At 32.7% G+C, this 25924-nt stretch overlaps 2 protein-coding genes across 3 annotated transcripts in view; both read left to right on the forward strand.

Annotated features, from left to right (window-relative positions):
• Positions 1–343: 343 nt before the first annotated feature.
• Positions 344–25924, forward strand: part of LOC114332702 (forkhead box protein F1-like) — a 33231-nt gene continuing 7650 nt past the window's right edge. The window contains exon 1 of the mRNA XM_028282529.2: positions 344–1622. Within this exon, the coding sequence (XP_028138330.1) occupies positions 716–1622 (907 nt within the window). The 5' untranslated portion in view covers positions 344–715. The remainder of the gene's footprint in view (positions 1623–25924) is intronic.
• LOC126885628 (uncharacterized) lies at positions 8280–18788 on the forward strand. 2 transcript variants are annotated; one of them, XR_007698404.1, is made up of 2 exons: positions 8280–9663; positions 18465–18788. XR_007698404.1 is itself a non-coding variant. In XM_050652256.1 (2 exons), exon 2 carries the CDS (start codon positions 11398–11400, stop codon positions 12928–12930), a length of 1533 nt encoding a protein of 510 aa, XP_050508213.1. In that variant the 5' UTR covers positions 8301–9663; positions 9796–11397; the 3' UTR covers positions 12931–13586. The 2 variants fall into 2 exon arrangements, 1 of the variants encoding a protein (XP_050508213.1); XM_050652256.1 differs by lacking the exon at positions 18465–18788 and adding an exon at positions 9796–13586 and having other exon boundaries at positions 8301–9663.

Genomic DNA, 25924 nt, shown 5'->3' on the forward strand with positions numbered 1-25924 from the left:
ATTAGGTACTCAAAACAAAAACTTTTCGACGAAAATGTTAAAATTATAATTATCGCATGAAAAAATTCTTCATATATTGAACAAAAATATGTTTATGATATTTCCTGAGAAGAATGTTACATACAGAATTTGAAAGTATCTATCACTGTCATATACATTTATCTGATTCTTTTTAACAATCTGGTTTAAAAATCGATGTCACCATAATAAAGGCACATTAAAATAGTGTTTTAGAAGTAATGTAGAAAATTACGTAGTGTGATTTTTCTGACAAAAATAATTATAAGTGAAGTTAATTATTCAACTATTCGTATCATACGGTATAATGTGTGATGTTTCTTACCGTTTCGTATGCGCGATTCCGACATTACTCAGCCACGAAACCAGAGCAGATGCCGGCGGGTCCATCCCACACAAGCCAAACTTAGTCCCCGCCTGCCTCTATCATCATCCTCTATTCCATTCGTAAGAGAAGACCACATCCTAAACAACACATCTTTACCCACAGACGTCTCTCCAACTTCTACGCGAACAGTATCATTCAAATTTTCGACTTTTGTATATAAAATCGTCGGCCGCCCCGTTTGTATATAAACTTATACTGTATATATACAATATTTATGTATACATACAGTCGTTACGAGTATCAAATGTTTGTAATATAAAGACGAAAATTTAAATTGTTTAGTTTCGAAGTGTAAATGTTTAATTTATCATGAAGGAGTTAACGGAAAGTGTGCCTAGTCCGGTTGTGCATCAAAACATCAACATTCAGCAGCATCTACACCAGCTACATTTGCACCAGAACCACACCAGTGTGATTTTGGCCAACGAGCAACCCCAGACGTCGCAGACGCCAGAAACCACTCAACATGAAGCTGACACTAAACCTACCAGTACAGATAAAAAGTCCGGGATACGACGGCAAGAAAAACCACCATACTCCTACATAGCGCTCATAGTTATGGCTATTCAACATTCACCTACAAAACGGCTAACTTTAAGCGAAATCTACACTTTCTTACAACAAAGGTTCCCGTTCTTTCGAGGCTCGTACCAAGGATGGAAGAACTCAGTGAGACACAACCTTTCCTTGAACGAGTGCTTTATCAAACTACCTAAAGGTTTAGGAAGACCAGGAAAAGGACATTATTGGACAATCGACCCTGCTAGTGAATTCATGTTCGAAGAAGGCTCTTTCCGACGAAGACCACGAGGATTTCGAAGAAAATGCCAAGCTATGAAACCACAATACCATCCAGGTTCGTTCTTCACCAATAACATGGCTAACATCGTCAACCAAGCTACTTCCTACGATCACCAATCGCTGATAACTCAAGATTACAACACCTGTTCGTATAATGGTACTCCTCAGGTTCCTAGTGTTTCGGCGTCGCACTATGGAAGTTACGAGTACCCAGCTTCGGTGTACCAGCAGCAATGTGATAGAGAATGGAGTGGTGCTACTGGACTATTGCCTTCGTATTCTGATAGTACCATTTCTAGTACGTATATGAAAGCTCCTTTGAGTCCGATCCAGGACGGGCAAGACGCTCCGTCGCCTGTGTTGAATGAGAATTACTACCCCTATGGTGGAATCAGCTCGTCGTCTTCAGAAAACAGTAAGTTTTTTTAATGATTGTTATTTTATTCTTTAAGAGATATCTATTACTTTTTTTGCGATTAAGTTTTTATTTTATTTTTTTTTATTTAGTTTTTACATACCTATCGTTTTCTTGATTGTTATGTTTCACTGTTTCAGTATTATCATTCATATTACCGATATCTATTTGTAAATTTTGATTTTTTAAATATAAAGATTGACAAATTACAAACACTGTTGAGAATAATACATAATATGTTAATAATTATAAAATAACTGTTAATTTGGCGTCTCTTGTTTTATCTATTTCAAAATCAGTCAACAATTAACGCAAGAATTAAAGCAACTATGTCGGGTAGATTTGGTTAAACCATGGCTATTTTTTTCAGCCTCTATTTTTTTCGTTCAGTTCTTTCCACATTTAATGAATATATCTTATACAAAATACACCATAAATGAAAAAATTACTGTTTGTTTATTTGATTTTTCGGCTTTTAAGGTGATAGGCGCAAACTTTTTGCCTAATGCTTTGAGCCATTTGGTTATTTAAATGCATTCATTTTTTTCGAATCCTGAGAAAACTAGTAAATGTTTTTGAAAAATTAAACGCAGAATAAAAGATTACATTATTACCGAGGGCCGAAAGTCCCTCAGAATAAACAAAAAGTTTTTTTGGGTGAAATATTTGAAATTAAAAATCACACTAAATTTTCTCTTTTTTTTCACCCCTATAACTCATTAAAATCAACATTATAGAAGTTTTCAGGGACTTTAGGCCCTCGGTAATAACGTAATATTTCATTCTGCGTTTAAATTTTTCAAAAATACGTATTAGTTTTCTCAGGATTCGAAAAAAAAATGAATGCATTTTAAAAGCATTGACGCCGAAATTTTGCGTCTACCCCCTTAAAAGCACTGTGGAGAATATGCTGTCAATTTGACGTCTCTTGTTCTATGTACATTGTTCAAAATTCAAAATCAACATACAGTCGGAAAAATGAAAGATTACCCATGAACGATCATATCAATCACTTATTTTGTATTTGCTGTCTTTTTCTATAAATAACAAACGTTTCTTATAGAAAAAGACAGCAAATACAAAATCATTATTGGGTAATCTTTCATTTTTCCGACTGTAATTAACGCAATTATATCGGGTAGATTTTATTTTTGGTTAAAGTGAGAGTATACTTGGCATCAAATTATTTTAGTAAACCTAAATCTTAATCCTATTATAAAGTCATTTTTGTATCTGAATGGCGTCTTTCAGTTTTGAGATTTAACATACTGAAGAGCAGGTACAATAATAGTTAAAGGGACAATAGATTAAAATTTATTAATTGCTACCTCTGCCGGAAACTTAATCACACCATTCACCAGGGCCTATGTTACCCCTAGGCCCCTGAGGCACCTGCCTCGGGCCCGCATTTTAATAGGGCCCGGAAAGATCACCAAAAAATATCACCAATAACAAAAAAAGAATGTGTGTGTACTTTGTACGCACGTAAGAAGTTATACTTCTATTATATGATTTAAACGAAATTAATATACTTTTTATTTATATTTTGTTTAAATATTAAACTAATTTATACTTACTACTTCTCAAACATTTTTATTAGAACAGTGCCAAAAATTAAAATAATAAAAGAATAAAACACACACAAACACATTAAACAAGCCACAAATGATGTCTGAACATTAATTGTCGAAATTTTTTTTAACTAAATACGTATTTTCTGAAAATACAATTATATAATAAATATACTTACAATCATAAAATGTATTAAAAAAAACAAAAAAGAAAGTTTCTATTGGGACTCGAACCAGCGCTGATAAGAGCGGTTGGTATTGGAATTCATTCGCCTTCTCCGCTTATCCACGGACACTATGTGTCATTATTTACGAAGATCGACTAACTAAACGGATTAAACTTGTGATATTTTGATATTTTGAAAATTGATCAAATTATTTTAATTTTGAATTGAAATGATTTAGAATTGAAAAAATACAACAAAACATAGAGTAAAAAAACAATATATTAGGTGAATATTGATAGAAATTTTGATGGTTCAAATTATATAAATAAAAGTATTACATACTATGTATTTTGGCAGATCAAATAGGTAGGTTTATACCCATGATACATTAACAATTATTACGTACCTGTTGCTTTTAAAAACTATTTAAAAGTCACTACAATATTATAAACTTTTTTGTTTCTGTCCTCACAACAATAAAACTAATATATTATACATTTGTTTACCTTTACCTTTACCTCCAAACCACAGCTGCCATATCGGATAATTTTTGACATGTCATTTGAACGTCCAATCAGAACAAAGTTATAATGCGCATGCGCCGGGCTGATAGGTTTTAACATATAAAATATTCAACCTCTATCGCCGGTAAAGAAGTACAACTTCAATAAATTTTCAAAATTCTTTCATTTTACGAACAGGAAATGATAAATAATGACTCCATACTCCATTATTGATTTTCAAGCGACTCCACCTGTCATAAGTACATCTCCTAGAGAAAACGACAATGTCAATAACTCTTTTCCTAGTGAAATATTTCCTATTTCTATTAAATAATTAATTCATTTAAAAAATTTATTATTATTATTATTAAATCATATTTAGAGGCCCGAAAATTGAGTAGTGCCTAGGGCCTCGGGTCTGATTTGTAGTAAAATAGGCTCTGCCATTCACCATTCAAATACAAATGACTTTGTAATAGGATTAAGATTAAGATTTTCTAAAATAATTTATGCCAAGTAGGTATACAGCTATATTTTTTCCGTTCAGTTCTTTTCCTATATAAGAATAAATACATATATATCTTGTACAAAATACACCCTGAATAATGGTTTGTTTATGTGATACTTCGACTTTTAAATAAAAAAATTACGTTGAAATGAATTAACTCTATAAGTTTATTTAATTTTTTCTCCTTTCAGAACTAAATGAATATTTGCGATATAGTAGATGTTTTGCATTCAAAAAGTTATAGTCCTGTCGCCAGGGGGGGTACAACGGCCTCGTTAATTCAGATGGACTTACCCAAATTTTTTTTATGTATTTTGACCCGTAGAACACGAATTTTTTGGGTAACAGTTGATCCGGATGTCGATAAGATTGTTATAGACCAAGAACTTGAGGAATCAAATAACAGCGATTTTTGGCAAAACAAAACAATATTTTGTATTTTTTGGGTCATTTTAAGCAAAAAATATTTCTACAAGTTTTTTAGTAGGATGCACAGTTCTCGAGATAAACGCGGTTGAACTTTCAAAAAATCGAAAAACTGCAATTTTTAAACCCGAATAACTTTTGATTAAAAAATAAAATAGCAATTCTGCTTAGCGCCTTTGAAAGTTCAAGTCAAACTATGTCGGTTTTGATTATTTGCATTGCTAAAAATTTATTGTGCTATTGCTAAACAAAGCTACAAACAACTAGTGCGTGAGTGATGTTTCTATGATTTCTCATTTAAAATCGAACGAGTAGGTAGAATAGGTACTAGTGCAATCAAGACTATTTCTACGTTACATGCGTTAAAACGCATGTAAAAGCACGGGAAACCCTACGTGTTTATAGCTTTGTTAAACAATAAAAAAATAAATTTTTACCAATGCAAATAATCAAAACCGATATAATTTGACTTAAACTTTCAAATGCGGTAAGCAGACTTGCTATTTTATTTTTTAATCAAAAGTTATTCGGGTTCAAAAATTGCAATTTTTCGATTTTTTTAAAGTTCAACCGCGTTTATCTCGAAAACTGTGCATCCTACGAAAAAACTTGTAGAAATATTTTTTACTTAAAATGGCCCAAAAAATACAAAATATTGTTTTGTTTTGCCAAAAATCGCTGTTATTTGATTCCTCAAGTTCTTGGTCTATAACAATCTTATCGACATCCGGATCAACTGTTACCCAAAAAATTCGTGTTCTACGGGTCAAAATACATAAAAAAAACTTGAGTAAGTCCATCTGAATTAACGAGGCCGTTGTACCCCCCCTGGCGACAGGACTATTAGTTTATAAATGCTTTTTTTATTCTTTTTAATGTAATTGATGTTATCTCCTCTCTAAAATAGATTTTAATCTATTATTAGTTCAAAAATAAACAACCATTTTCAATTTCGTTGCACCACGAAACTACAGCCGCATTATATTCTAGTTCAATCAGAGAGTGCAGCAAGCACCTCTACCGGTTTCGAAATTTATTAGTCTCTCATCAGGTGGCACATATTATTATGTTGCTCTCTCTGACCCAACCAGGATAAACCCTGGCGTGCAGTTACGGATTGCAACGAACGAAATGGCAGGGATGCCCGAGCGACAACTTCGAGCAAAAGACTAAGTTTTCAATCTAATAGCACATAAAACAACATCCAAAAATGTTTTCAATCTAATAGCACAAAAAATAATATTAAAAATATTACTCTACATCCCACCAGATTGAAAACAATGAGAACCTTCTCTGGTTACACCTCCGAGGCTTCTAAAATTTGCAAGCCATAATGGATGCTGAGACTAAAGAAGATGAGGGAATTTTACAATTTATAATTATATTGTAAAATTCTCTCATCTTCTTTAGTCTCAGCATCCATTATGACTTGCAAATTTTAGAAGCCTCGGAGGTGAGAGAAGGTTTCCATTGTTTTCAATCTGGTGGAATGTAGAGTAATATTTTTAATATTATTTCATGTGCTATTAGATTGAAAACTTAGTTTCTATTATTAGTTGTTTGCAATGTTCCATTCCATTATCATATTATTTAGTGCAGTTGTGAGGTCGCTTCCGTAGGAAAAATAATTCTGATTCGTTTTTTTTGCAGATTCCTGTTAAAAAATGTCCCCTTTCAACATTTCTGAAAGGTGCCGGGGAAATTTTTAGGCAGAAATTGTTTAAAAATTTTTTTTAAACTTAACAAAAATTACCTTTTTTGCTCCGGAAAATTGTTTTTTTTTTAGGTTTTTTGGGTCATTTTCAAAAAAGGTCTATAAAACTGATAGTTTTCTTGTTAGAAGCGATTTAGAATCGGAAAATGTGAAAATACACTTTTTGGAGACTTGAAAATTCATATATGTATAAATTATTTTTGAGGTTTTTAATTGTTGTGTTACTTTTTGGTTCCATTTTATTCTTATTTGCAAAAAAAATATGAAAATGGACCAAACTAGATTTAGAAGAGATGTTTTTTAACACTGCTTTGTGTATCTGAAACATTTGCAATTAGTCCAGAGAAATAAGAAATAAGGTATTTCTGTGACTTTGACTCTGCCATGACAATTATTATTTTTTTGAATTTTGTAGACCTCGATAACCCAAACGAAAACCCAAAAAAATGTTTCCTACATAAGGTTCGGCGGACTTTATTATTAAAAATATTCGTCTATAACTAAAAAGTAAAGTATTTTGATTGAATTTGGAGGTAATTATTTGACAACATACGTTTAAAGCTTTAAAATGGCGCTTTATGAATGTTGATTTATTGATGATTAGAAAACTGTAAAACACCAAAGAATCCTTAATTTTCAATAAATGTTAATAACTATTGTAAAAAATGAACCTACAACCTTGATATTGCGTGGAAAGTTGGGTTTTATAGTGCTAAACATGTGGTTAAAATTTCACAGTGATTCATGTATTAGTTTAAAAGTTATTCAATTTGATAGATTCAAAATATCATAATCAGGAGATAGTGATTCTATCAAAAGAATTTAAAAAAAAGTTAAAGAAAAACCATTTTCAACATTGCAATACCTGTTTGCAAAAACTTTGCAATTTTTGCTTATAAACATTTAGAATCTCTTTTTCGCTATTGTCCGGGAAAAATTAATTTCGTAATTGATGGATTCGACCGTTACTTGATGGAAGTTAATTTTATCTAACAATAAAACACTGAAAACGTTTGTTTTATGTACTTCCACAAAATTTATTATAGCTATGCGACTACAGCTGTTTCGGCAGAGTGCCTTTCTCAAGTGATTTAGTTAGTTTACTATGGGTTTGCCTTTTTAAAGTCTTTGACTGAAGAGGTTGAGGAGTGGGGAGCTGTTTATCTCGAGTTGGTCATTTAGAATTATATCTGTATTTTTTAATTTAATAATTTCCATAGATTCTAATAAAGATAGCTTAAGGCCTTTATTTTGAATATACAGAATTTGAAACTCTTCATTAAAAGAATGATTATGATCTAGAAGGTGAAGTGCGTATGTAGAAGTGTCTGTTTTTCTATTGTTGAAAGCCATTTTGTGTTCTGCTATCCGTTTGTCAAAGGTTCTGCCAGTTTGACCGATGTAAGTTTTCGGACAGTCACCACAAGTTAGTTTGTAGATACCACTCTGTAGTTGTTTTCTTTTTCGGCTCTTATTGTTCTTAATATATTTGCTTAAGTTGTTGTTAGTTCTGAAAGCTGGTGTTATTCCTTACTTTTTTATGTATCTGGCTATTTTTGTTGTTATCTTGCCAGTATATGTGATAAAGCAGAAGGTACTGGGTTCTTTCTGTGGTGGTGGATAAACTAATTTAGGGTGGATAGACGATGGATAGACTGTGGGTGGATAGACGAAACAGCTGTAGTCATATAGTTATAATAAATTTTGTGGAAGTATAGAAAACAAACGTTTTCAGTGTTTTTATTGTTAGAATTAATTTCATATTGTAGCGTTTAAAAAACCAGTGAAAATATGATCTTTAGATTTGTATAGATTTTACAATCCCTCTCTAAGAAGTCCAAATTTTTTTATTCAGTTTTTTACTTAAATTCAGATTGCAAGGAATTTTCTAAAACCGCACCTGTATACATCTACGAAGTATTCCGCAACATTTCAATGTGTTACAAGATTCCTGTTTATTTGAGACGCAAAAACAGAATTTGTAAGAAGTTTTGACAAAAGTACAGTTCTAATGCGTTGATGAACTTTCTAGAATAAATGTTGAAAATCAATTTGATTGGTTTGTTTGAATTTGGTACAAAGATCGAAGCTCGTAATTGGCTCTGAAGAACGGAAGCCGGAAATTGCGTAGTGACAGGATCAAGGAATTTTGGCAGGAGACGGAGAAGAAAGCAGGCATTCTTACAATGGTAGTGAATCAGTAAACATCGATAGTGAGTTACCGGCTTTTTTGTGACGCAAAAAGAATTTCCAAGTAAATGGGATCTATCAAAGTTCTTCTGTGTTGTTGTTAAGTAGGTGTACCATCAGTTTGATGGTGTAGCAGTTCCTTTTTTGATGGTAAAAGTGTAATATACGCTTTGTAAAAATACTGCGTATGTATTTATGAAAGCCGGCATAGTACTAATATCGTAGTGATGAATTAAACCCAAGCCTCCCGTCTCCTGGATTAGAAAACCTATTTCCCGAGGTAAATAAGCAAATTTCTTTTGTTTTATGGTATTTTCATGGTATAATGGTATATGGTGCAATCAGTAATTTTCCATTGACATTTTCCCCTTCGAGTGACGTATGAACTACGTACGTGCTGTCAAGTGTCATGTCAAGTTTCACAATGGTGAAGTTTTGAATTTTAAGGTATAGTGACTTTTAATAATTATAAAATTCTCAAACTAATAACGTTAATTTCTTTCAACATAAAAAAAATAAATCTTTTTGGAACTTAAAATACAAAGATGAAAAAGTAAATTGTTGAACAGAACAAAGAATAATTTTGCTTCCATCATTAAAATATTATTGTAAAGACATAATTGTAAGTTAATGTTAAAATCCTTTTTGAAACCTTTTGAAATAGTTAAAAATAAAAGATTTACGGAATGATATTTGACAGGTGACATAGTTGTTGTTATTTTCAATAATTAAGTACTACGAGGAGTAGTCAGTAATTCTTTAATGTAAACATTGTTCCCTGAATGAATATAAATTTTTGTTTTAATGCAAATGCTATAATATATGTCATAATTAGGTCAGTCAGTCAGTTATACAAGTCATAATTAAGTCAGATATCAAATCCTCAATGCAATAATATTATTGTTTATCTTTTGGTGCACCATAACCTATGTTCAGAAAAGTAGATGTATTTTTTTTTACAGGTAATCTTTTATGTAATCTGAAAGTTTTGTTATGTCAAGGAATAATTTTTCAATAAATGCCATAACTGTGTATTTTGTCCTGTTTATTTACCGCTAACCTATTGGCAAAATTTTAACCACAAACTTTAAAAGCTTTTTAGAGTCAAATTTTAAGATGTTGGATGATCATAGAAAGTAAAACTCCTGGTAAGGCGCCCTAACAAAATATAGCCAGGATTTATATTTAACACCCCAGGATATCTGTAAGTACCCTTGTTTAAATTTTTGATAGTAGTAAATATTCCCTAATCCCTAACTTCTTCTTAACGAACTCACAACCTTAGCTCTCCAACCAAAACACGAGCCGCCGTAGCAAAGTAGTTTTTAGAAATATCCCCTAGTTTTCTCGACCCTTTTGTATTTAAGCAGTATCTAAATTTTCCAAGCTTTTATCTTCCCCCTTATTTCTAAGTGCTACAAAATGGCGCCCAACGTGGGGCCGATTCATTTTTCTGCCTCTTTCAGTGTCCAGTTGTGCGCTACAAAATAGCACCCTCAGACGTGAGGCCAGTCTCTTTTCACCCCCCAGTCATATCGTTAAGTTGTTCCCAAGCAGTTTACATTTTTTTAGTTAGTCCCAACTGTTTTTCAACTTAATTTCCTCTCCTTGCCCCAGATTTGAGACCGATTCTACTATCACAACCAGTATCGCAACATAGTTTAGCCCAAGAGCCCCTACATTTTTTTAGAACGTTACGAAGTGGTATAAAATTTTCAATAGGATGTGTAAATATGTACTCATAGTAGTGTATTAACATTGTTTTTATGTATGTACTTATAGTAGATGTTAATACAGTACCCATGGTGAAAGCAATATTTAAATTTTTTTTAAAAAAGTATTGATTGTATAGACAAGTAGTCTATATAAGTAGCGTTGAACATTCCAATATTGAAACTATTGATAAAGTATAACATTTTAGTTGTATTTGTGCATTTATTCATAATTGATTAACAATTTTTTACAGAATAACTTGTTTTTGTGATTTTTTTTGTTCGTCATTTGAGTATATGTGTATAGTCTGTGTAGTTTCCGTTTGAGTTTTTACTCCCAATGTTGTCTAGTTGTCCCATTATTTTTTTCTCAACTAATCTAGCTTTGTCAGTGTCATAAAGATACCAAAGGTTAGTTGGAGTCTGCCTGTGAAGTAGTTTGAGTGTATCCGTGAAGTAAAGTAGTTAGTCAGTCCAATTACTATTTGTCTTTCCCTTCTTGTACCAGAATAGATCACAAGTGTAATACTCGTGATAAAGGAAGTGTGCTTAGTTGTCTAGGAACGCTCCCAATAGTTATCGGAACAAGAACCGTTGTTGGTGTTATCCCGTGTAAGCTCATTCGAGAAGCAAGTTTCAATATTATTTGTGTTTGTCTATCCCTGTTTTGTCTGAAAATATTTGAGTCTGTTGTTTCCTGTTTGTTTTGTGTACCCTTGTGTTATTCCCTGTTAGTCCGTGTCAGTGGTGGAGTGTGAATTTTTTGACCAATAGTTTATTGACCCCTCTTTTGTTTATTGAGTGATTGCAGACCAAGAGCAGAAGTTGCAACAAAGTCAGTGAGGTTAGGATCTGGCTGCATGAGAGTGCAAGTGAGGTTTGTGTTCGTTTGATAAATAGAAACGGTTTTTTGTCCGAAAGTCATACTTTCTACTATTCCCTTTGGTCTTTCCCCTGTGTGTTGTTTTCACCCCAGTTTTAAAAATGAAGTCTACCCAAGTTAATGATCTGAAAACCGATGAGTTATCTTATGAACTTTTCATAAGAGGTTTTAATGTCCAAAATAGGACTGTTGAAGAAAAACGTAAGTTGTTGAGAGGTCAGTTAAGTAAAGAGACCATCTCATCTTCCATTAATTTGACTAAAAATGTAGTCGATCCTGATCAAGAGTTACCTACAATCCAGTCAATATTAGCAGATTTGCAAAGTATTGCGCGGGCAATGAGTGCACAGTCATCAAAGGCTGACTTTGCTCGTTTCAAAACAAGGTCCAGTCATCTGGATTTCAGATTGGAAAATTTCCCTGATAATGTAGAAGAAGCTATAAAAGAAGTTATTGACAACTATAAGATGGATTTATTGATGTTGACTGGAGATGTCTTAGAAAAGGAAGAGACATCTGACAATGTGTCCGTCCCATCGACTAGTGGTACAACTTCAGTCCCCGTTGCCCCTATTAGTTCAGTTTCAGCCCCTATTATACAAATTTCAACTCCTGTTAGAGTTTCTGATTTAAATATCAAATTTAATGGTGAGAGTAAAGCCCTTCCCACATTTTTAGAAAAAGTAAGAGATTCTGCTAGATCCAGAAATATTTCTGATGATGTCCTGTTTAGATCAGCTTTTGAGTTATTCGACGGAAACGCTGCTATTTGGTATAGGAGTGTTGGAAATACAGTTAACAGTTGGAATGAGTTGGTAACCCTTCTCAAAACTGCTTTCCTACCCCCAGATTATAATGATAATCTCCTTGATGAAATTAAAGGTCGAAAACAAAAAAAGTCTGAGTCAATCACTATTTATTCCGCAATCATGGAGAATCTCTTTAAACGTTTAGAAGAGTACCCGTCTGAAGCCCAACGAGTAAAGATTTTAAGAAAAAATATTTTGGTGGATTATATTCCACTCGTAGCCCTTCAAGATTTTCCCACTGTCGAAATGTTAGTCATAACTGTTAAACGTTTGGAGCAAAATGTTTTGCCCCTGCTTCAAACTACAAAAGGTCTTGCTGGTATTTCATTAGAGGATTCAGAAAAACCCCAAGAGAAGCTTCAGGTACTTGATAAACAAGACAAGCCTGATAACCCCAAAGGAGACAAACGAGAAAAGCAAGATCGTCCCTTTAAGAAATCCAAGTCTACGCAGAGAAATGAGAGACCCAATCCTCCAGTAGATACTGATGAAAGACATCAGTCTTCTTCTTCTTATCCACCAGAAAGACATCAGTCTTCTTCTTCTTATCCACCCCACAGAAATCAGTCTTCTTATCCACCTCCGTTGATGCAATCCCCTCCCTATCGACCGTATGGAAATCAGTCTTCTTCCTATCAACCTCATTCAATGCAACCCCCTCCACAACCCTACCAAACACATGACAACCCTAGAAAAATTATTTTTTGTTTTACTTGTGGTAAGCCCAACCACATTTCTCGCAATTGTACAAACAGAGAAATGTCTTGTTCTCGTTGTGGTAATAAAGGAGTGAGAACGTCCTCCTGTATGTGTCAAAAAAACTAGGTAGTGTGCAGCCAGTCGGCAGTTGCACTCCATATAGAGTTAAGCCCGACAAATTCCCCCAAAACATACTTAACCCTCTTTTTGAAAAGAAAGGTTGTGACAGTCGTCCTCATGTTAGTATTTCTATCTTTTCTAAAAACTTTGTCGCCCTCTTAGACAGTGGTTGCACCACATCGGTAGTAGGTGCCGCTGGAGTTAAATTTTTGGATTCCCAAGGAATTAAATATAATTCTACCCCCTGTAAACACGTCTGCTTAGCAGATGGTTCTCAAAAATCAGTTGTTGGTACTATTGATCTTCCAATTGAGGCTGATGGTGTTTCCCAAGTAGTGAAATTTCTTGTCGTACCCTCCGTTCCCCATAGTTTTATTTTGGGAAGTAACTTTATGCATAAATTTTCAGTGTTCTTGAATTTTAGAGATGGAACATGGCATTCTTCCCAAAAGGAAGAGAAAACAGAAACTTTGTATTCTGTAGACTCATTTTCCCCCACTGAAAAAAATTTAGTAGATTCCACAGTCGCTTCTTTTGAGGAAATTTCTAGTTCCAACTACATTGGAAGAACCAGTAAAATTGAAATGGTTATTGACACTGGTGATGCAAAGCCATTTAAGAAAAGACAATATCCTTTATCCCCATACATGAATAAAATACTACATGAAGAGTTAGACGATATGTTACGATTAGGAGTAATCGAACCAGCCCAATCCCCATGGTCAAGTCCCATATTATTAGTCAAGAAAAAGTCAGGTGAATATAGGTTCTGTTTTGATGGTCGTTCATTAAATGAAGTCACTGTTCATGATACATATCCTTTGCCCCAAATAGACAGAATTCTTTCGTTACTTAGAGGAGCTAAATGCATTAGTTCCATTGACTTAAGAAAAGCTTTTTGGCAAATCCCGCTGCATCCTGACTCTAGGAAAAAGACAGCCTTTAATGTTTCTGGTAGAGGTTCCTTTCAATTCACTTCTGTTCCTTTTGGTTTGTGTAATAGTGCACAGATTCAACAAAGATTAGTTGATGCTATCTTTGGCCCTGAATTTGAACCCTATATATTCTGTTATTTAGATGACATCATAGTGTGTACCCCATCTTTTGAAGAACATATCCGATTGTTGAAAATTATAAGAGATAAACTGAAAGAAGCAAACTTGACCATTAACATCGATAAGTGTGATTTTTTTAAATCTGAATTGAAGTATCTTGGTTATGTAGTTGGTAACAATTCCCTTAAAGCAGATCCTGAAAAAATCTTAGCTATGGTTAATTATCCCAGGCCATCTAATTCTACTGAAATTAAAAGATTTATAGGTATGTGTTCCTGGTATCGTCGTTTCATTAGAGATTTTTCCAGTTTAGCCTCCCCTATTAATGACCTCCTTAAAGGTCATAGAAAGAAAAAACAACCAGTAGTTTGGACTAGTGAAGCTGAAAAAGCTTTTTTTAAAAATTAAAGAACTCCTAATTTCTGCCCCTATCTTAGCCCAACCCAATTTCGAACTTCCCTTTGTTGTGCAATGTGATGCATCTGACACTGGTCTTGGTGGTGTCTTGACTCAAACTATTGATGGTGAAGAAAAAGTTATAGCTTATGCAAGTAGGTCCCTTTCCCGAGCTGAAAGAAATTATTCAGTTACAGAGCGAGAATGTCTCGCAGTGATCTTCGCTATCGAGAAATTTCGAGGTTATATTGAAGGAGTTAAGTTTTCAGTCATTACTGACCACCATTCACTTCTCTGGTTGAATAAACTGTCCAATCCTACAGGCAAATTAGCCAGGTGGGCTATGCGCCTAAGACAACATACTTTCGATTTGATTCATAGAAAAGGAACATCCCATTTAGTCCCTGATGCTTTATCTCGAGCTCATACCAATGATACACCCAAAGATGCCCAAAAAGTTGATTATCTAGAAATAGATCTTGACAGAATAGACCCTTGGTTCGATGATTTAAGATCAAAGATACTCCGTTCCCCTGGTGATTTTCCACAATGGAAAGTGGAAAATGATTTCATTTACAAGTATGCCCCATCCCCCAATTCTTTCAAGACTAATGATATTGAATGGAAAATTTTAGTTCCCAAACCCCAAAGATTAGAAGTAATGCAATCTTGTCATGAGCCACCTACGTGTGCTCACTTTGGATTCTATAAAACTTTGTCCCGTATTCAAGAAAGGTACTATTGGCCCAAAATGCGTTGTGATGTGCTTAAGTTTGTCAGATCATGTAAAGTTTGTGGTGCTCAGAAAACACCAAATCATGCTCCTTTAGGTAAAATGGGTAAGCAGAGAGAAGCCCAATTCCCCTGGCAAATAGTTGCCATTGATCTGATAGGTCCCTTTGTTCGTTCTAAAAAAGGTTATACATGGTTATTAGTGGTTGCTGATTGGTTTAGTAAATATACCTTAGTCCATCCTTTGAGGAAGGCTACGGCTAAGAGTATTACTGAATTTTTGGAAGATAATGTCTTCCTGATGTTTGGTGTTCCCCAGTATGTGATTTGTGATAATGCCTCAAATCTGAACAACCCTCTTCTAATTAATCTCTGTAGTAGGTATAATGTTCAGAAAGTATGGTTTAGCCCCGTGTATGCACCACAATGTAATTTTGTGGAGAGAAATAATAAAACCATTGGAACAGCAATCCGTATGTATATAAAAGACCACGTAGACTGGGACAAGAATTTAGCAAAGATCAGACAAGCTATTAATACCGCAAAGCACGAAGTAACTGGATACACCCCAGCTTTCCTTAATTATGGCCGTCATGTTCCCCTGAGTGGAAACTACTATGGTGTTGATCAAAACGATCAACGGAAGCAAGATCTAGAAATTATTCCTGGTAACCGTGATATGTATGCTTCAGAAGTAAAAGGATTAAGTCAAGTCTTCGAAAAGGTCAGGGCTAATCTTCGAAAAGGATATGAACGTAACGCTAGAAGTTACAACTTACGAAGAAGAGAAGTCCAATTCCAAGTAGGAGATAGAGTATGGAAAAGGAATAAAGTCCTGTCTAATGCTGCTAACAAGTTTATGTCTAAACTAGCACCGAGGTACATTGAAGCTACAGTCCGTGAAAAGTTGTCACCAGTGGTGTATCGTCTATCTGATTTAAATGGTTCTGATCTTGGTAAATGGCATGTTAAAGACTTAAAACCTTTTGTATGTGATGAAGATAATATGTCATCCCCTTAGTCCTGATCCCCTATTCCATGTTCCCCCTGTATTGTTCTTCAGTTCCTTTAGTCTTGATAAGAAGTTGATATTCTCTTTGATTTTGGTATGTCGTCTTTTGGTCCCTGTTGTTGTCGTATACCCCCTTGTATGAATTTGTTGTGATTTGGCCCTTGTTGTTGTTGTATCCCCTTTGTTAGTCTTCTTTTATTTTAGTCTAGTTGTTGAAGTGAGTATATTCCCTGTGAGACGTTTAACATAAAGTTACCGATCTCGACTTGAGACAAATGTTAAGATTACGTTGTCTCATTGAGGTATTTAGAATGGAGATTCTAAATCCTCATTTTTGCTGAACCGTTGCCAACAAAATTCCCTGAAACTCGCTAGGCGTTTAGTGGAGTTTAGGCAGATGTCTATCTGCCGAGCCTAGAGCTCAAATGATTTGTTTAGTTTTTGAGAACCGCTCGCGGTTAGGCAACGAGGTGACAAGGCTGTGCCTGCCCTGATATTTCACTTGTGTTACTGTTGTGGATGTCAGCGAGGTCCACACAGGGCACAATGTTAGCTTCTTCCCCAAGGCACAGAAACTCTTGTCACCTACAGTTCATTTTAGAGTCATTACACATTTCAGTCTACTCGACTTTAAAGAGTCTGGCGATCGATGGTACGCTAGCCCAATCCCTAACGTTTGTTTGTTTAATTTAATCCCCACTAGCCATCATCTAAAAAAATTTTTGATGTGATTGTTTAGCCTCACTCAAGGAGTCATGGTTGATTTTTGTTTGGTTTATCGAAAACTGGATAGCTATCCGAGCTTTCTCTTTTCGGAGGAGGCTGTGTAGCGTTTAAAAAACCAGTGAAAATATGATCTTTAGATTTGTATAGATTTTACAATCCCTCTCTAAGAAGTCCAAATTTTTTTATTCAGTTTTTTACTTAAATTCAGATTGCAAGGAATTTTCTAAAACCGCACCTGTATACATCTACGAAGTATTCCGCAACATTTCAATGTGTTACAAGATTCCTGTTTATTTGAGACGCAAAAACAGAATTTGTAAGAAGTTTTGACAAAAGTACAGTTCTAATGCGTTGATGAACTTTCTAGAATAAATGTTGAAAATCAATTTGATTGGTTTGTTTGAATTTGGTACAAAGATCGAAGCTCGTAATTGGCTCTGAAGAACGGAAGCCGGAAATTGCGTAGTGACAGGATCAAGGAATTTTGGCAGGAGACGGAGAAGAAAGCAGGCATTCTTACAATGGTAGTGAATCAGTAAACATCGATAGTGAGTTACCGGCTTTTTTGTGACGCAAAAAGAATTTCCAAGTAAATGGGATCTATCAAAGTTCTTCTGTGTTGTTGTTAAGTAGGTGTACCATCAGTTTGATGGTGTAGCAGTTCCTTTTTTGATGGTAAAAGTGTAATATACGCTTTGTAAAAATACTGCGTATGTATTTATGAAAGCCGGCATAGTACTAATATCGTAGTGATGAATTAAACCCAAGCCTCCCGTCTCCTGGATTAGAAAACCTATTTCCCGAGGTAAATAAGCAAATTTCTTTTGTTTTATGGTATTTTCATGGTATAATGGTATATGGTGCAATCAGTAATTTTCCATTGACATTTTCCCCTTCGAGTGACGTATGAACTACGTACGTGCTGTCAAGTGTCATGTCAAGTTTCACAATGGTGAAGTTTTGAATTTTAAGGTATAGTGACTTTTAATAATTATAAAATTCTCAAACTAATAACGTTAATTTCTTTCAACATAAAAAAAATAAATCTTTTTGGAACTTAAAATACAAAGATGAAAAAGTAAATTGTTGAACAGAACAAAGAATAATTTTGCTTCCATCATTAAAATATTATTGTAAAGACATAATTGTAAGTTAATGTTAAAATCCTTTTTGAAACCTTTTGAAATAGTTAAAAATAAAAGATTTACGGAATGATATTTGACAGGTGACATAGTTGTTGTTATTTTCAATAATTAAGTACTACGAGGAGTAGTCAGTAATTCTTTAATGTAAACATTGTTCCCTGAATGAATATAAATTTTTGTTTTAATGCAAATGCTATAATATATGTCATAATTAGGTCAGTCAGTCAGTTATACAAGTCATAATTAAGTCAGATATCAAATCCTCAATGCAATAATATTATTGTTTATCTTTTGGTGCACCATAACCTATGTTCAGAAAAGTAGATGTATTTTTTTTTACAGGTAATCTTTTATGTAATCTGAAAGTTTTGTTATGTCAAGGAATAATTTTTCAATAAATGCCATAACTGTGTATTTTGTCCTGTTTATTTACCGCTAACCTATTGGCAAAATTTTAACCACAAACTTTAAAAGCTTTTTAGAGTCAAATTTTAAGATGTTGGATGATCATAGAAAGTAAAACTCCTGGTAAGGCGCCCTAACAAAATATAGCCAGGATTTATATTTAACACCCCAGGATATCTGTAAGTACCCTTGTTTAAATTTTTGATAGTAGTAAATATTCCCTAATCCCTAACTTCTTCTTAACGAACTCACAACCTTAGCTCTCCAACCAAAACACGAGCCGCCGTAGCAAAGTAGTTTTTAGAAATATCCCCTAGTTTTCTCGACCCTTTTGTATTTAAGCAGTATCTAAATTTTCCAAGCTTTTATCTTCCCCCTTATTTCTAAGTGCTACAATATTCGAAAAGCTACCATTTTTCAGAAAAAAGTTGTTTTATGACAATTAGGGACGAAGTTAGTCACATTTTTTAAATAATAGCCTGTTTGTTTACAACAATTAATAAAGGGGATAGGCGCAAAATCTTGGTGTCGTGCTATTTAAATGCATTCATTTTTTTCGAATCGTGAGAAAACTAATAAGTATTTTTGAAAAATTTAAATGCAGATTGAAAGATTACATTATTGCCGAGGGCCGAAAGTTCCTGAAAACTTCCACAATGTTTATTGTAATAAATTACAGGGGTGAAAAACAAAAAGAGAAAATTTAATATGATTTTTAATTTCAACTATTTCATTAAAACAAAACTTTTTGTATATTCTAAGGGACTTTTGGCCCTCGGTATTAGGTACTTTCATTCTGCGTTTAAATTTTTCAAAAATACATATTAGTTTTCTCAGGATTCGACAAAAAATGAATGTATTTAAATAACATTGGAACAAGATTTTGCGCCTACCATCTTAAGAAACCTAATTAGCGGCATTTAAAAGATTTGGAGTAATTATTAGAGTAATTTTAAACAAAATTTTTATTTTGATTTCCACTAAAGCAGTATTTTTACTTAGAGATTTATAATTAATTATCTTTTTAAGACTTTTATAATAAAACTCTACCTGTGGCCTGTGTGGCATTGAAACACATGCTATTGTAAATCAATCTAAAATAGCTGTCATCTCAGTCATTAGACATCGTCTCGTGCCAGTAATAGTAAAAGCTCAAATTACAGATAACAGAAGTTGCTGTCAGTTTCGAATAACACAGAACAATAACAAAAAGCTTTTGGCTATTAAGTTCTGATTTTTGATCAGTGATCAAAATAAAAATTCTTATCCTTGGTGAACATTTTTTCAATTTTTTTCCTGGCAAATCCTACCTGCCAAAAAAATAGTTAGGACTGTGGATTGTTATTCATGCGATAACGTATTAAAAATAATTTTTTTTTCGAAAATTACGCAGAAATCGAAAAATAAAATAAGAACATGAACAGAAGAGTATTCTACAGGGTGAGTCATGAGGAACTGTACATACTCCTACCTCGTATAGAGGCTCCTATGGGGAATAACAAATGACCATTAAAAAGTGTCTGCTCCCATTGTTTAATAATATACAGGGCGAGTTTCGCATTTTGACAGAAAGTTGTATTCGTCATAATTTTTGAACGGTCAGATCGATGTGTCTCTTATTTTGGCCAATCGTTACACTATTACCACCTAATCAACTAATTTATTCAAACTAGAAAAAAATCAGGTCCGGCTTTAAAAAAATTAGTTCGTTTGGGTCTTAGAAAAAATTTCACCCTGTATACGCTTTTTGAAAACTCTAATATGAATTTTACAAATAAGACAAAGAGGCAATTAAAATGGCATATTTATTTTTTCCCCACACGAATACTTAATTTTTTATAAAAAAATCAAATTTCACTATGAATTTAAAGTTTCGTAAAGTGAACCAAAGATTTAAAAAAAATAACTTTTATTACAAAAATTAATTTTTTTTTGCAAAAATAAGTAATTTATGGTACCATCCAATCAACTGATTTATTAAAACTAGAGAAAAATCAGGTCCGGATTTAAAAAATTAGTTCGTTTTGGTCTTAGAAAAAATTTCACCCTGTATACGCTTTTTGAAAGCTCTAATATGAATTTTTCAAATTAGACAAATAGGCAATTAAAATGGCATACTTATTTTTTTCCGCACACGAATACTTAATTTTTTATAAAAAAATCAAATTTCACTATGAATTAAAAGTTTCGTAAAGTGAACCATAGATTTAAAAAAAATAACTTTTATTACAAAAATTAATTTTTTTTGCACAAATAAGTAATTTATGTTACCATCCAATCAACTGATTTATTCAAACTAGAGAAAAATCAGGTCCGGATTTAAAAAATTAGTTCGTTTTGGTCTTAGAAAAAATTTCACCCTGTATACGCTTTTTGAAAACTCTAATATGAATTTTACAAATAAGACAAATAGGCAATTAAAATGGCATATTTATTTTTTCCCCACACGATAACTTAATTTTTTATTAAAAAATCAAATTTGTCAAAATCGGAATTTTAACCTAAAAATGAAAAAAAAATGAACTCACGGTTTAACTCGCTACAACTCTGTTCCATTTTAATATTTTTTTCTGAAATTTTTACAGCACATACCTCTTACCATTGTGAAGACTATGAAAATTGTTGTAGACTTTCAGTCTTCTTCTTGTAAAAGTAGCAAACTTGTAAATCGCAAAAATTAGGTGGAAAAATTTAAAATTTATCAATTTGATCACGTCTGTGTTAAACTATGGAGTCCAAAAGAAGTGTTATGGGAAGTTTTAGATCTAGACGTGTTATAGAAAAAAAAAAAAAAAATGGTAAAACTTTTAATTTTAACAAAAACGTTGTTTTTGTAAATTAATTTTTGTAAAAAAAGTTAATTTTTTTAAATCTATGCAAAAACTTTGCCAAACTTTTTATGCATAGTCAAATTTGATTTTTTAATAAAAAAATAAGTAATCGTGTGGGGAAAAAATAAATATGCTATTTTAATTGCCTATTTGTCTTACTTGTAAAATTCATATTAGAGTTTTCAAAAAACTTATACAAGGTGAAATTTTTTCTAAGACCCAAACAAACTAATTTTTTATATCCGGGCCTGATTTTTTTCTAGTTTGAATAAATAAGTTGATTGGGTGATAACATAAATTAAATATTTGTTCAAAAAAAATTCATTTTTGTAATAAAAGTTATTTTTTTTAATCTATGGTTCACTTTACCAAACTTTTAGTTATTCATAGTCAAATTGGATTTTTTTTTATAAAAAATTAAGTAATCGTGTGGGAAAAAAAATAAATATGCCATTTTAATTGCCTATTTGTCTAATTTGAAAAAATCATATTAGAGTTTTCAAAAAGCGTATACAGGGTGAAATTTTTTCTAAGACCACAACGAACTTATTTTTTAAATCCGGACATGATTTTTTTCTTGCTTGAATAAATCAGTTAATTGGTGGTAATATAAATTAAATATTTGTTCAAAAAAAATTTATTTTGGTAATAAAAGTTAATTTTGTTAAATCTATGGTTCACTTTACCAAACTTTTAATTGATAATCAAATTTGATTTTTTTATAAAAAATTAAGCAATCGTGTGCGGAAAAAAATAAATATGTTATTTTAATTGCCTATTTGTCTTATTTGTAAAATTCATATTAGAGTTTTCAAAAAGCTTATACAGGGTGAAATTTTTTCTAAGACCCAAAGGAACTAATTTTTTTAAAGCCGGACCTGATTTTTTTCTAGTTTGAATAAATCAGTTGATTGGGTGGCAATAGTGTAACGATTGACCAAAATAAGAGACACATCGATCTGACCGTTCAAAAATTATGACGAATACAAATTTCTGTCAAAATGCGAAACTCGCCCTATATATTATTAAACAATGGGAGCAGACACTTTTTAATGGTCATTTGTTATTCCCCATAGGGGCCTCTATGCGAGGTAGGAGTATGTACAGTTCCTCATGACTCACCCTGTATAAGAAAATTACTGAGCAGTAAAAAATTAGAAGACTAAGAAGACGATGAAAAATTAAAAAAAAGACAGACTGAATGTTTTAAAGATCTATTAAAAGAACCAGATGAAAACATAGAAGGGAAGAACATCTTGATAAGAAAAAAGCTAAGCTAGAGAAGAATTAAGACAAAACCTCTATATTTTGTTCTTTGTTACAAGCCTTATGCAGAAATACAGAAATAATGCTGGCAACAAGAGATTTCATCCAACTGGTTGAGCAAATTGTAGAGAAAGCCCATGGACGTAAAATAGGAATGAACTGTTTTTTGTGAACTTTTAACAAACATTCGATTCAGTAATAAAATCGAAATTGCTGTTAGTCCTTACTGGATGAAATCGCCTAAGACGATTACAAAAAAGACAATGAGCAGAATCATTCTTCTTCTTAAGGTGCCGTGTATTAATGCGTCGTAGGCGTCCACCATACATTGGCTTGTCAAGTTAGATGTTATACATCTAACTTATAATTTATATGTATAAATTATTCTATTTTGAGTAGCATTTCATAACTGTGGACTCCTGTCCATTGGCTACCCATTGCACCCATGACATCTCTTTAAGTCCTAGATCTCGTCTTAGAGTACTAGTTTATTAAAAATGTATCTTTCTCCTCGTAATGTGTATGTGCCCTAAATATGTGCCCTAAATTGTAGCGTTCCGCTACGTTTACGAGTAGCCACTCCCGACAACCGTTATAATTAACATCGAATAACAAAAAGTTACCTTACGATCGAGGTAGGAAAATGAAAACAGAATTAGTGCTAGCTAACCAACGACTTAAGAAGGTCAAATACAGACAAATATGTGTTGGAGAAAAAACGGCAGATGTCATACATAAAAGAATAGGAGATATTCAATAAATCTATTTTGGAATTGCAATTACAAAGCAAGCTAAATATATCTGTAAAGATATAATATACCTAAAATGAACGTCTGCCGTACCTAGAGAATTATAAAATAGAGCCAAGCTTTTAATATCCCACAAAGACAACTTATATGGAAAATGCACTAAGAATAACATTCCTATTAATTATCTGGAACGTAAATCTTCCCTAAGATGTGTATACTCATAGAGCCGCTTACCGTCTGATAAACCGGCACGTCCATAAGCCAACACTTGGAATTAGAGCTGAAGGAATTTCATCTAGATTGGAACAAAGATAAGTGTACTTAATTAATGTTCTCATTTATAGACCGAATTGTGTTCCGCAATATATTATATATTTATTCTACATTTGTTGTTAAGCATTAGATTATTTTTTAACTTCCCTTATCATATTATCTTTTACTATCGGTTGTGTCTACACAACAAATAATATTTTGTCAATTTTTCATCTAAATCTCAATGCATGTAAGGGAACATAAGTACTTATAGACCTAGAGCATTGGTCTCTATAGGGTTCATTACATAATAACTTAGGTATTGTGGTAGATAATATACAAGTATATTAATACGGTATTATGAAGAATATCATCTGGTTCTGTTGACTAGCACTCACTATTGTTTTTCTGTCTCTTTATTGTTTGTATCTGAAAGAAACGTAAACTCATAGAAATCATTTAATAGTCGGAAACTTTTACGTTATCTGCTTATATCTTGGCAACCAAAATTTTAACATTACTCATATTCATTATTTATATTATTAATTAAATTTTACTATTATATATTCATCTTGCAAGCCAATGTTTTACATTATTATACATTATTTATATTTTTAGCTAGAAATTTTACATTATATATATATACATTAGTTACCAAAATCTTACTTTACATATATCTAGGTATTTTTTTTACACAATAAAAATAAGGTATACCTATTGGGGTGTATCATTTCACCTGCACCTGATATCTCTCAACTATATGTGTTCATATAATATTTTATTTCAGGATTAAGTTATTTGGATTGTTTATATCTTTCTCCTTATTTCTCTCTCTCTCTTTCTCTCTCTCTCTTTCCCCCTCTCTCTCTCTCTATATATATATATATCTCTCTCTCTATATATATATCTCTCTCTCTATATATCTCTCTCTCTATATATCTCTCTCTCTCTATATCTCTCTCTCTCTCTTTTCTAGTCTCCCACACTGTTCTATCAACGAAGTAAAGGCTCTAAAAGGCATTTACTTCTGGCGCCCATCTTTGGTTTATTGATCATAGGTCAGTTCTTTTCTTTTAAGTATTTCATTACTTTTTAATTTTTCTGGTTTCTTCCTTTATCACTATCTCTTTCTCCCCTAAACAACAGCACGAAAATAAGCCGATCTCCACTTCCTGAGCTTTTACGTCTCATCTTCATCCTCATAATTAATTTGTTATCTTCATTCTAATTTTAACTTGTTAAGCCGTTTCTCACTACTCCTTTCTCTTCATCAATCAAATTTTAGTACCAAAAAAAAAATATAACCCTACTATAAGGGTTACAAAATAAATAGGTGCCCTAAATAAATATGTAGCATTTTTACTTTTTACACAATAAAAAAGTTCCCTGTCATGGACGCCTGTTCTTTTTAATACTTCCTCATTTCTGACTCTGTCCTTTCATAATATTCTTATTCGAAGTCGAAGCAAGCACCACATTTAAAAAACTTACAAGTTTGTTAATGGATCTAGGCTTTAACGTCCATACTTCCATTATGTACAAGAGTACAGGCCAAATGTAACACTTTAGCATCTTGTATCTCAGGTTGAAATCCAACTTACGATCAGTCAGACATTGACGAAGTATCAAAAAAACTCCGACTTGTTCTACTCTTTTCTTTCTTTCAGTCTTAGGATCTTAACTATTTCTTAGCAGACAACTGGATCTAGATTCTAGATGGAGATTTTTTCTCCAGCTACATATAAATATCTGTGCATTTGGGTCATTATTTGTACCTATAATCATAGTTTTTGTCTTATTGATATTTATTTTAAAACCCAAAGCTTCACATGCAAGAGTTAGATAATTTAAAAGACATTGAAGATCTTTGATGTTATTCGATGCCATCACAGTAAAACAAGCTAGAAATGCTTTTTTGAGTCTTCGTAAATTTATAACTGATTGTAAGTTGGATTTCAACCTATAGCCCGATCAAAGAACCCAAAAAAAATAAAGGAAGGATGAAAATTTGGGAATAGGTAGTTGAAATTGTCTATTATTATATAAGAAAAAGTTTACAATTCTACATCCCCTCCATTTTACAAAAATTGGAAAATACGGGGTGAAAATTTTTTTCTCAGGGGTGAAAAAATATACGTTCTCAAAATAAGACCGGAATACATGAGGTCTGTAGACCCAGTAGAAACAGAGTTGCATCTAATGAAAAGTAGGTTCTTCTTCGTCAAATTCCAAATCGAATATTTCAATGTGAAATAGCCCAAAAACGGAGCACTTTTAGTGGAAAATTCATTATAACTTTTTTAAAGTGTTTAAAAAAAGGTTTATTTTTGTTAAAAAAAACTTGTAATATTAAAAGTAATTGAATTACGCTCCAAATATTGTTGGTCCCTTTTATTTTTGGTAAAAAAATCGCGAAAATCACCCCCTAATT

Source organism: Diabrotica virgifera, chromosome 5, assembly GCF_917563875.1.
Source record: "Diabrotica virgifera virgifera chromosome 5, PGI_DIABVI_V3a".
NCBI lineage: Eukaryota > Metazoa > Arthropoda > Insecta > Coleoptera > Chrysomelidae > Diabrotica > Diabrotica virgifera.

Bases quoted from the DNA above. Each gene is read 5' to 3' on its own strand.
- LOC126885628 (XM_050652256.1), top strand. From the start codon at position 11,398: ATGAAGTCTACCCAAGTTAATGATCTGAAAACCGATGAGTTATCTTAT.